The following is a 12,977-nucleotide window of genomic DNA, read 5'->3' as shown; positions in this document are numbered from 1 at the left end:
AATACACATTGATATAAATGATGATAATTCTGTTTACAATTTATTTTATACATAATTTATAAGAGAATGATAAAATCATTTATGATGAAAAAAAACTTTTTATTAAATAATATTAAAATTTAAAAAAAAATTTGAAGAAAGCAATGAATTGTTACAATATCTTTTATTTTGTTTTGCATAATTAACTAACATAGATTAATAACTAATTACATTCTTACTTTTTTATTTACAAATATTATTCGAATAATTTTAAATGTGTCATCTTGAATAGTTCAACACTCTCACAAAATACGTATTAGAAATATGCATACAAATATATGTAGCGCATAGTACTTTTGTCTAATAATTTATCATACCTATTTGATATTTTTTATTGCGAATACAAGAATATCTCTTCTAATTCTATCTCATCTTAGTTTCTTAGGTATCGGTTTATCTCGCTTTATTCCAAATAACAAGAATAGATATCTTACTAAGAATCCGCCATGAGTCGTAGCTTCTAACACTTATTGCGTACACGCATGCGCAGTACGACAGTGCACGTTGGTGCATGTCGGTGTGCACAGTGGTGTGTAAGGCGGTATTTTGTTAAAAAAAAATTGGCGGTCTCGTTGGATTAAAAATTGTGCAAATATTATTTACAAATAATTAACAGTGCGCTGAAATGGATCGCCTGTCTGTTCAATATTGCAACGAATAATATGAGTGAGTGAATTCAATATTACTAAAAGTTTTCAGTAACATTTCCTTTGGGAAAGAATGCAAAAACCATAGGCTAGAATATCGATACGATGTTATATCGACACGTAGAAACGAAAACGACGAAATATAATAAGTGTTAAATGATATTTATTTAAAATTTATTTGTACCAATGCTCCGAGTCAGGTGTACTGATGTCTTTTGCACATCGATATATTGTTTGCATACCTACTTGCAAGGCAAGAAGCTGTGCCTTGAATGTATGCAGTTGAGTGCAGCCCCTCCAACTCGAGTTCTCGCTGCAACGTTCTCCGGTTTCCTCAATCACGTTTTTTTCTCGTGTACTGAATAATACATATAAACTGAGACCATTTCAAAGAATGCTAACTTTATTTCATGACTAATTACGATAAGAATGAGTGAGTATTCCAATGGGAATGTTTGAATGACTTCTAGTGTGCTTATCTTGTAACTTAAGCCGGACCGTATATGAGACTTTTGTATTTCTGATAAAATATGCACACTTAGACATTCTACCTATATGAATTGCATATGTACACAGTAGGTTCACATTAACACTTCCAAATATTGTATTTACACGTGTACTTGATTAATGTATTCAAGATAACTCAGATGAAAAAATTTTATGTCGTGTTGCGTCTAATGCACTGAAATCAATTATTTTTTTTGTAACTTAGGAATTTAAAGAATGGTATATAAAATTTGCTTTCGTAAATATTTTTTAACGTTTTTGTGTATGTGAAATGTAGTACTTTTTGTGTGCCAAATGAATTATATGAAAATCATTTGACAGTTTTAAAATGGATAAAAATATGAAATGTTTCCTAGAGGTTATATTTTTGATTCTTTTGTTTTTTCTTTTTATATTTAGTTATAATTCGATACAGATATTTTCATATTTACAAATAAATATTTCAATAAACTAAATATAATATAATCACATTATTGATTATTAGCGTTCAATTATATTCTTATATTTAATGCATTTTTACTGTTATATCTTATCTGTATATTATATATAAACTATATATTGTAATTATATCTATTAACACTTGTTTTGTGTACTTTGCTCTTGCTTTTTGAGGTTAAAGATGCATGATTTTAACAATAAAATATTTCAAATATCAAAGTATAATTTCAGAATTATATACTTGATAGTAATTATTTATCAATTCTTATAGGTTATTATGAAGCAATGTTGCATTATATATTATACATATTATACATATTATAGATATTATTTTATTCAATAAATATTAATGGAATAATCTTCTGATTCTTTTTCTGATTTTTATATATTTTTTTTACAGATCACTGCAAAGCCATGAAGATAAGTTTCTCCTTATCTTCACTTCAGCCGCTGAACCATGGCTTAGAAAAGCATGGTCAAGCGGGTGTAGTAATAGAAAGGCCATACAACAGTCTCACAAAAAAAAGGTTTGTGTAATCTTTTTTGCAGTAAATGTTTCATCTATATTATTAGTAACTATATCTATTTATATTGTTTATTTATATTGTAATTATGCTTATATTTGTTGGTATTACAGAAAAGATCCCAAACAATTTCATAATCAGCGTTTATGGACAAATCGTGAGGATTGTAAAGATGAATTTTGGGCTGCAATACGATCTAATTATGATTATATTATGGACACTAATTTGATAGATAGTTGTAAAGTATGTACTTGATTTAAATACTTATCAGATAATATATAATATGTATATATATATTATATTTATATTTAATTCAATGTTAATAGGAAGCTAATGGTGAATTAACATGGGATGAGACTGATGTATCTACACAATCATGGAGTTTAAAAGAAGTTAGTAGTCAATTCTCAGAATTATATTCATGGCTGAGGGTTCTTCAAGAATTGGTTTATTCCAAAGAAGAAAATTTGTTAGATAAAAGTCTGCGTGCGGTACATATTATTTAAATATATAATATTATATCCGAGTCTTTTATCTTGTCAAAGATTAAATAATATATTTAATTAATATGTATTATTTATAAAATTTAAGGCTCACATGGAGGAGCTGCGACGTAGGGCGTATAGAAGAAAGTTATTTAACGAACAAGCTGCAAAATTAGTGTCACATGCCCCTGCTTTGAAAGATGAAGTGGCGTGGCGTGTTGACCATTTAAATGCAAAATGGGAATTGGTTGAACAGATGATGGCACCTGTTGATCGACTTATATCCGATCAACAGGATATTTCGGCAGGTAATTCGGTTTTACTAAAAATTAGAAATAATTCTAAAGTTATAATTTCATGAATTCAAAATTTTTAAATAGAAGATATTATTACACAGATTTTGAACACGAGGTAAAATGTTTGAGGAAATGGCTTCGGGAAATGGAATCACGCCTACAGCCTCTGAGTTTTCACGTGGATTGGACTTTAGCAGAATTGGAAGAAAAAGCAGTGGAACATATGGTGAGTGAATAAAAATAATTTGTTGCGATATATTTTTGATAAATATAATACGCAAGAGCAAATAGTGCTAGCGAGCTATGTTTAGACATTGCGAGTCATTAATGCGACAAATCAATATTATAAATACGTCGTTTCCGCGTACAAGCCGGATATATGTCTTTATTGTTAACGGAAGCGGTCGACGACGCACACTTAAACAAGCGTACAGGATAAACGTTGGTAATAGTACATCGGGTGTGAATCTGCGAGAAATAATTGAAGAAAGCGATCGAAATCTATTTTTGAGGTAATCGTGAAAATGAAAATAGTATAGATAATTAATACCTGATATTTTTGTTGCGATTTCCTATTAGTAATCGTGTAATCTTAACCAAGGATAATGGAGCAAGCTTTACTCTTATCTTGACGAGACGACAGCCGACGCACGTTCAGCACGATTCTCTGTCGACTCCGTGCTGTATGATCAGGTGGGCGTTAGGAACCCGACTCGTGTTAGTTCCGTATCTTTCTACCGTGTTTTCTATCTTCTTCTTTCGCTCCTTTCCTCCCCCCTTAATTGCATCCCAACACAAAACACGATATGTACTGGACCTCGCGAATGTGTGCATAACTATAGCATTGTATAGTGTAAGCGTATATGTTTTCGAATTTTTTACTCGCTGCATATTGTGTAGAAAGAGGTTTATTTCATTCTTGTCTTGTTGTATTTTAAAGTAATAACGCCTCGAAGAATACTTGTGCTTTGTTGTCTTTGATTTTTACATTTTTCGTTCATATTTTTCAATAAATCAATTGTTTGTAGAAATAGATAAAGTCGACTCGATCAGGTGATTATCCGATATTTATGTGATCTTATCTAATGTTATTTGAATTTACACAAATATTTATTAAGAAGAAATTAATTATATTACACAATAGAGGTTTCGGTCGCTTTATATAGATCCGGAAAAAGACATGTTACCGAATAAGAAAAAAACTTAATGAACGTAACGTTTATCCTGTTTGCTCGGTAGATTAAACAAGGGTGAAAGAGGGCAATTTATCTCATTTCCTGATTCAAGAGAAACGTGTAAATAGTTTCTCATGGATCTCACGATGAATGGCGAATTAAAGATCGATCGAGATCCTTATTTGTTGATCTTTGTTGATATAACTTGCAAGTAACTTTCGTTCCCGTTCTCATACAGATCTAAGAAAATCTCGATAAGGGAAATAGTGAAAGTTCTTCCTTTTTTCGTTGAATTTTTTAGGTTACTTGTTAATCTATGTAACTGTATATCCTTGGAAAAATATTTATCCAAAATAATTTTGTTAAGTCGATTTCGTGGATATATATATAACTCGTATCAGACTCGAGAAATTTTAATCGTCGCCGTCGCGATCGATAAAATTGAACGGAAGCATCGGCCGAATAATTTAAATTTAGCTCTTTAAGCTGGCGCGAATAAATTTGTTTATGGCCTGGTTCGTTGCTCTCCGACAACGCCACATGGCAAGCTTGTTCGTCTTTAAGCAAGTTCCGGCATCTCTCGAAGCTTGGTCGTGAATTCTCGAAATTCGTCATTTCCAATATCGTGTGACTGTAGTACAACCGTTCTATAAACTCTTCCCGAGTCGCGTGTAAAAAATAGTCAAGGTTGAAACGTGCCTCCAACTTGGCGATTACGCAATACTCCTTCGTTGCGTTTACGGTGAAAGCTGTTGTTAACGCGTGCGAAACCAGCGATCTAGATCGTAATTTTAACTCGATAGATGAAGAATTTCGAATGAAATTAAAAATTGCGAATTAAATATTAACAAAAATCGTATCAAAGGTTTTATATCTTGAAAAAATATTTATCTATCCACAAAGGGATATAAATCGAGGATTCAACCACTCCGATTCAATTATAATAAAAACAGAAAGAAAAATTAACGAAACATTCGCTTCGAATATCGGTCAGCCTCTCCAACATTTATCATCGCGAACATTATCCTACACGTTCACGGTTAATTAATTTCGAGAAACTCATTGTTCAGGTGAGCAGGTACGGTGAAGGGGCCGATTTTTTTCTTTTACATTATCTCGCAAGTCGGAATCCTTCATACGCGCCATTCATCGTTTTACATCCAATGGATGCAATGCGCGTATCCATTTACGTTGAATCGAAGTCGGGTTGAAGTGATTAATCTATCATACGCGAGGTTTTCCAATTCGACGGTGAAAATAAGATGAAAGTCGCTATTAAGGCCGCGAATAGGTACTGTCGAAGGAAAAAGAAAAAGGAAAAGGAAAAAATCAAGGAATAAAAAAAAAAATAAATAAATAAAGAGAAAGATATACGATAACGATGCGTATGCACACGAGGAACGCATAATTTATTTTACGACGTCTACTATCGTCGCACGTATGGGATCGAATTTCAATATATCGATGAAGATTGATGGCGACATTTGTACCATGCGTTGGAAATAAAGGGTATATGTGTTATCAACGCTCGTCGATGTTGGTAATTCGTGTAAATTTCGTTGAAAAAAATCGATGCTATTATTGACATTAGCGATCGAAAGTTGAATAAAAGAAGCGTACGGTTTAACTCGTTGGAAATCGATAGGATTTAATTTTAGCTTTTCGTCGAGATAGAGATCTTAAAAAAAAAAAAAAAAGACATTATTTATTCGTTATTAATTATTCGATTCGATAACTCAATTTATAAAAACTTAATCATCTCCTTGTTTTAATTATCAAATCGTTAATCGTAGAAAGTTTGCAGATGTGCGATTTACTGGAAATGTTAATTATCACTTGATAATTGTTGTTGTCGAGGCATAATATCGGAATAATCTCGTGCATTAACGAGGTTTCATTTATTGCTTATATCCGTTTGTATAATTATTAACGTTACGCACATTGTTGAATAATATTCGCATAAATTTTCATAAATTTGTTTCGATTGTAATTATTATACCGTTTTAACACTTCACTTCCTTCGTAATTAGAATCCAGTAATCAAGCCTTTTACTTCCGTTTCTTTAATTTACAGTCGATCGAGTATGTTTTCAACGGAATTTTTTTCTTTTCAATTTATTTCAATTTATTGCTAAAAAAAAAAAAGAGAAAAGAAAAGAAAAGACTCTATCTCCGGATTCGAAATGATCATTTATTTATATTTTATTTAAATATTACGGGAAAACTCTTACTTTCTTTCGATCGCTCGCAGAATCGATCGTTGACCTCGAACAAAATGAAATCTGCCGCGATCTTTTAACCTTTTCGCGCCTGGCATAAATTACAGTATCGGTTAGAAGAACCAATATTACATTATTATTTACACACGTCGTTTATGCAACGCGCGATGGAAATTCTCGTTTTATTTTAACTTGGAATTATATACGTTCATTTACGCCTAAACGATGTGAAAGTGTCGTTGAAATTGCATATCGTAAATCGTTATTCGGTAAATCAACAAATATGCTTCATTATTTACGCGAAATTAACTTTGTGAAATCTTTCTTGAACTTTGTAGTCAATTCGATTTATCAGAAAATTAATTACCGATGAAAATAACTGCGTGCGACACTCTTCTTAGATATCTACGATTTTTAAGAAAAATCTTTTTTTCTTTTTTCAAAGAAAAAAGAGAAACAAATTCCATTAGAAAATCCCATAAATCAGATATCACGGATATTCATAGATGGCGGCCACATGATTTCGCTGTGCGCACGTTTTCCCACGATCCTAGCCACGATGACTTAATTATGTTTCATAACGTATATCGATGTCGAGGAACGGCATCAATGGTATCAATGGTAATTGATCCGATTGATTAACCAATCATTTTGCTCGTTTTCGGTTTGTTCGGATAATGGAAGAATTCTCGAGAGAAAAAAGGATTGGGCGCGGTGAAGTTATCGCCACGTAACGAGTCGATCGGATTATTTACTTCGCTATGCAACTAGAATGCCTAGACAGCATCGACGCTTCGCTGGGCTCGCACTGCAATCCGAAGGATTGAATTTCCCCGTGATACTCGTTGCACGACATACTATCGCGCGATACTCTTCGAGTTATTTGTATTTCCTATACCTTGAAATTGATACGAAACTTTGAGTAAAAAAATATTGGAAAGAGAGGGAGAGAAAGGAAAAAGTAAGGAATCGCGACATCGAAACTGTTCCTTTCCGAACGATATGTGCACAGAAATTGAACAAATTCGCGCTTCGTCTTCAAAATTAAATTCATCAACCACAAAGTTCAAATAGTGAGTCTATCTATTCATATAATTAACGTCTCACCTATGAATTCGTGTGTAAAATTGGTCGCTGCCTGATCCGTCCCACTGGATCGATACGAAAGGGAGCAGGCGAAGATGGCGAGTCACTGGCAATTTCTGTTCCTGCGTGAAAGATGATCGAGACGAGCAACGGTAGTTGGCGAAGATCTGGAGCAAGTCACGTCTAATTGTTTACCGGGAAGCGGCCAAGTGTCCTCAGGGTGGATGGAAGGCATCGAGGACCACGCTGGGTACCGCTATCTTCGGATCAGAATTGTTACGTCGCTTCGAGCCACTGGGTCACTACCACCGAAACGTGGCGCGCTCGTGATATGAACCAGTTTCGACTCGCGTGCACGAGGTTTAATTAACCCTTTGCGCTCCGATCTCTCCTTCTTTCTCCCTCATTTCCTTTCCAACTTTCCAACACGCGTGTCTCTTCCTCTCGAAACGAAATCTTAACGTTTCGAGCAGGAATAATTCCTCCATTTCAATTTTATAGCGGCTTCGGTGATGCGCCGGAATCGAGACGAGTCGTTGTCCCCTTATGGGAAAATTTCGATGGGCGAGGATGTTGGAACGGACAGGTGTACGTATTACATCGTGCGTGAACCGCTTTTACGCGCGTGCGAGTGTAATTTTTATTCCACAGAGGGAGAGGTTACTTTATTCCATGGAAATTTAATAATTTTACGAACGAAAAAAGTTGCGACGCGGTATCGTTAACCATGTCGTAGTCCGTTCATTCCAAGATTTGTTTGCTTTCATTGTTGAATTTAAAACAAACGCGCTTTTAAACTCTTAACATTTTTTTCGTCCCCTCGATTTCTCCAACGCCCCCTACTTATTACAAAAGTATAACTGTGACGATTTTCGTTCGTTTCACCGGGAAATCACGCGGCTTTATCTTGACCGTATAAACTAACTTAATCGATAATCGATGTTTCCATAAACGTTATTATGCAAATTCCTCCGTATCTTATCCCAGAGTGAAATTCGCGGTTGTAGGATCTAACGTTTCTCGCGCCTTGTAATTAGCCATTCGTACGAAAGCAGAGAATAAATACGCCGTTTCTTCGCGTATTTATTTTCCCCATAAATTTTGTCCGCGTGCATACGCGGTGAGCAAGAAATACAAATTCAAAATAACATTTTCCAAGCTTCCTCCGCTTTTTCGACAAGTTTCTCGCGGATAACAATGGGAGGAACGAATCGGTTTAGAAAACGAGTAACAATTTGTGCCACCTTTTCATCCGGCGCACCGATCAAGAGGCATCGAGCTCCATCATATATTTGATCGTTACGAGCGATACACGGTGAACTCAAGATGGGTGAGAAAAGCTCGAGAATCGTTTCTTCAATCGGATCGTGCAAGTTGGATCTCTCGTAAAGAAAACTGTGCTGGTCGTTAATATTACCACTCGTTAGCGTGAATCGCGTGTCCAGAAAACCGACTGACCTCTCCGAGAGCCACGCGTCTCCGTTTGGACGCGTACAACTTTCTCACAGTAGCGAGCGGTAACGAGGGTGAAACTGAAAGCGTGCTATAATCGACGTATTAATAATCATCTTGGAAATTTCTTCCTTTCGATCGATCGATTTCGAAGAACGCGATATCGAACGAGCTCCGTCGTGTCATCGTCCATCGGGTCGTTTCCGAGGGGAAATTCGTCATCCACGGAAAGAGTGGAGCGAGAGCTTAATTGGATTCGTCACGGTGTGGTTCATTGTTGGCAGAGAGGGGAGGGTGCGACGCGTTGCGTAACACCGCGCATTAAAATAATCATCGATAATAACGGTTAGCGGTCGTTAGCTACCTTTCCAACCGATCCTCTTGTCATCCGTCTCGATGCAGCAACAACGGTCGCGTGTTGCATTGTTTCGACCCGACCCCCATTGTGTCGCAACCTATCCGCGGAGGAAAAGTTTCGTTCGACCTTTTGCACGTTTTTTCTTTCTGCGTTTTCTCCATCCCTTCCCTCCTTTCATCGTCGAGGGGGTGAGCGTTCGAACGTTTCGGCTACCGACGACTATCCTTCGTCTCTGATAGATAGAAAATGGAGGGAGGGGAGGAGGTCAGCGGCGGTGACACAACGAACGACAATATAGATCGTGGAAAGTCAACGAGTCGGTCACGACTCCCAACTTTCCCCCTGCCACGTTGCTCCGCCTCGTCGTCATCCATGCGAAATGCATATTGAATCCACCGTTTCATTGTTGGACAAGTTCTAGTGAAAGCGTGACGAAACTGGTATCTAATCAGGTATCGATGCTCGGGCTGTTTACACGCTCCGTAAAAGTAGTGTCCCTCCTCGTTGCCCTGCGCCTCCTACGCGCAACGTTCGGACGAGTTTTGGTCCAACGAGTGATCGTCGACGCGGAGGGTTGCGCAGGTTAACGTCGTCGGTTCCAGCATGGAATTTGTTATTTTTCGTACGTGGGAGGCGATTAGAATTCAACGTTTCGAAAGGTGGCGGCGAGGATGGTGGAACGCGACGATGGAAGGGTGGGGATCCCTTTCAATTTTCGAGCCACGGTCGGCGGCGGCGGTTAATAGAGCGACGATGTTCAAGGGGTCTTCCGTCGTGATGATGGGTTTCGTTTCATCGAGGAGTTGGAGCGCGTCTCTGTAGCATTCGAGGGAGACATACGACGTATGTATGGTAAAGGCGTTTCCCTTCAGATTTATCAGCACTTTTGTTATCGCCACGTATCCGAAGATATTATCCAAGGATCGAGTGAAAGTCGCGGTATCTAAGAGAGTCGGTCGAGAGGAGAGAAAGAGAGATAAGCGTGACTCACGAGGGGAACAATGGTTACGAGAGGAGTGGAATTTGTTGAAGAGCCCAGTCCCGCATGTAAGACCAATTGAAACAATTTGAAGCTGTAATAAACCGTGCTGCGAACCAGTGTACCGGCTGGTTGGCTCAGAGACACTGTGCACGGCTTCCTGTACCGGCCACATTATTATAATGCCACCGTTAACTCGACTCGCGGTTATAACCACGCTCCCCCCCGCCCCCTTCTATCCAGAGGTAGAGTAGAAAATTCTAGCGGAGGAATAACACGCCGGCAGCCTGTGTGTGCCTCCCGCGCGGGATGATTTCTTCTTCACGTGGGCGAGGATGGAGGGGGAGGGAGGAGAGATCGGATGATCGAAAAAGAGCGAAACGACTTCTTCTTCGGCGACTGCGAACACGGTGTCGTAAATTTTCTCGCCGCGATTGTATGCAACGAGGCAGCCTCGAGAGAAAAAAAAGGAGAGAGAAGCGGAAAAATAATCGATATCGTATCGGGGCGACCGACGTTCCGCTCAAACGTTATTCGAACGTTACGGTAGGTCGTAGAGAGAGTTTACGTTGCCTGAAAGAATAGAGGGATCTCGACGAAAAGAAAAAAGATGAAACGAAATGTGGGATGAATACGCGCTTTCTATCTTGACGCGGCGTTTCAAGCATGATCGTTTTAATACAGTTACCGCTATCGAACCAGTTGTCGTGAAACGCAACGAATTTGATTTCGTGCGTGGAATAATAAATTGAATGATAAATTGATTCTTGCCCACGTTGCGTGAGAACGTGCTCGTGCTCGTGCTCGGATATAAATTAATTAGACGAAAGAAATTTGTTCGTTAATTAATTCGGCAGAAATTAATTTCTCGCGAATGGAAGGAAGCGCGCGATTCGCATCGTTTTGCTCATTGTTTACTTCCTCGAGTTGCAATCGAGTCTAATCCGATTCGTATAAAATTCCAATTTCTCCTCCTCTTCTCCGTCCAATCCGACCATTATTTGTATGGAAACTCGATGCTCTTCCCCCCTTCCTTCCAACCAGTAAATAAAATCGTCCCGTTCTCCTCTCCCTGAACAAACAAAAAGCGAACGACCACACGGATACGCACGTATGAAAATTTTTAAGGAGGAAGAATCTTCATCTTTCTTCGGTCAGAACGCATCCGTGGTTAGCGTGAAAGTGACTAGCCACGGTTATTATGCACGGTTTACACGAAAGCGTGGCGCAGGTTCGATCGATCATTTCCGATTTACCATAAAGATCGTTTCTTTCGAATCGAAATTGCTTGTCGATCGGTTAACGTGTCCCTTCGTTCCTGGAACGGCCATTTCGAATGTCTCTTCCGCGTCTCTCTCTCTCGTTTCCTAGTTGTTTCGTGCTTGAACGTGGTTTGAACGACGGTGTCGGGGCACGCATGATAGATTTAGACGAGAAAGCGTTAGGTAACTGGAGCTTTTCCCCCTTTTCGACCTTTCGCCCTCTCTCCTCCGTATCCGAGTGCGCGTACGTAGATTTCGAGGATCGATCCCTCTCGTTCGAATGGAGAGGAGACGTGAACTCGAGATTGGGAGGAAATTATGTAGGAGAATTTTGGTGACGCGACGAGTGACTAATGCTGGCCCGTTTCGTTACTTTTTCGTGGAACACGGAAGAGAAAGGTTTATTTTCCGGTAGGAAGCGCGAGATTATTATAATCGGTACGCCGAGTAATCGTCTTACGTAAACGTAAACTTTTTCTCTCCGTTTCATTCTCCCTCTTTTATTTGTTTATGCCACTTCCCCCTCGTATTTATCGCGCTACATCATCGAAGTTACAAATTGGATCGGAAACAATCGGCTCGAAAGCCCGCTTACTCGTTTCCACGATTGATTCCGTGACGCGATACGAGAATGTGGATGGATAACTGTTTTTCAAAACTATAAAATCGAGTTCGTTTCCTTCGATTCACTTTTTTTCTTTCCCCTTCTCTCGTAAATCTTCTCGAGCAATTGGGGAACCGTGGTATCGCTGTTTTTCCGATGGAAATTCTCTATGAAACGTGGAAAGAAAAGGTGGAGAAGGAGGCGGTTACACGCTTAATGCCAGTAATTACCAACTCTCGAACGCGTTTCAAGGTTGGATATCGAGCCTGCTTCTCACCTCTTACGTCTTATTTAATTAGAGCATCTTTCACGATCGAAAGAACACCACTGGAACACCAGATAATCGAGACTCGATCAATTTCAAATTATCGCGTTCCACTTGTGAATCAAATTGTCAACTGGCAATGTTTGCGTTGGAAATATTTAAAGGATAAACGGGAAGGAGATTGGAAAAAAGATCTGTGAAAGGTCGGCGTCCAACTTAGGGCAAAAACGCGATCGAAATTCCCCTGGTGTTTCTCCGAGGTAATGGGGATCGAGATCTACTCGCGGTATTTCATACTATGTTGGAGCGGGTCGATAAGCCGCCGGACGGGTTGTCATTGACCCGTTATATATTGTGGTATAGAGCGCTGTAAAAGGGTAGAGTACGGTGGACACGTTATCGTCACACGACTCTCCCACGTTCGTTCCGCGAGCGGAGATAACAGGTACACGGAGAGGGAATTTTTCGACCGGTGTTACGCGTTTCTCGTTTGCAACCTGTACTCGAGCGGCCAACAAAGAAACGTGGATGAACACGTATCCTGGGGGATACGTTCTTTTCTCAAGGATACTCGATTAACCGTTTATCTAATCTCGGGTCCCAGAGGCCTGCTGATTTACGTAGGATGTCGTAGGCGACCG

General features: G+C 38.7%; 1 protein-coding gene and 1 long non-coding RNA gene across 14 annotated transcripts in view; one reads left to right on the top strand and one right to left on the bottom strand.

Annotated features, from left to right (window-relative positions):
- The first annotated feature begins 19 nt into the window (after positions 1–19).
- LOC107998930 (klarsicht protein) overlaps positions 20–12,977 on the top strand; it is a 223,460-nt gene continuing 210,502 nt past the window's right edge. For 9 of the 13 annotated variants that reach the window (XM_062083066.1, XM_062083065.1, XM_062083068.1 and 6 more), the window contains exons 1-6: positions 20–1,551; positions 2,032–2,158; positions 2,269–2,398; positions 2,482–2,646; positions 2,747–2,948; positions 3,038–3,162. In XM_062083066.1, the coding sequence (XP_061939050.1) occupies positions 1,539–1,551; positions 2,032–2,158; positions 2,269–2,398; positions 2,482–2,646; positions 2,747–2,948; positions 3,038–3,162 (762 nt within the window). In that variant the 5' untranslated portion in view covers positions 20–1,538. Of the gene's footprint in view, positions 1,552–2,031; positions 2,159–2,266; positions 2,399–2,481; positions 2,647–2,746; positions 2,949–3,037; positions 3,163–12,977 lie in introns of those variants that run through there. The other 4 variants (XM_062083060.1, XM_062083061.1, XM_062083063.1 and 1 more) reach the window with 4 other exon arrangements.
- LOC133667072 (uncharacterized) lies at positions 1,558–6,659 on the bottom strand. Its single transcript, XR_009832199.1, has 2 exons — positions 3,487–6,659; positions 1,558–3,404 (listed from the first exon to the last, which is right to left on the bottom strand). It is a non-coding gene; the product is annotated as an uncharacterized LOC133667072 (long non-coding RNA).

This window comes from Apis cerana, linkage group LG12 (assembly GCF_029169275.1).
Source record: "Apis cerana isolate GH-2021 linkage group LG12, AcerK_1.0, whole genome shotgun sequence".
NCBI classification, from domain to species: domain Eukaryota; kingdom Metazoa; phylum Arthropoda; class Insecta; order Hymenoptera; family Apidae; genus Apis; species Apis cerana.
Note: the sequence above shows the minus strand (reverse complement) of the source record. Positions and strands in the feature narration are given on the sequence as shown.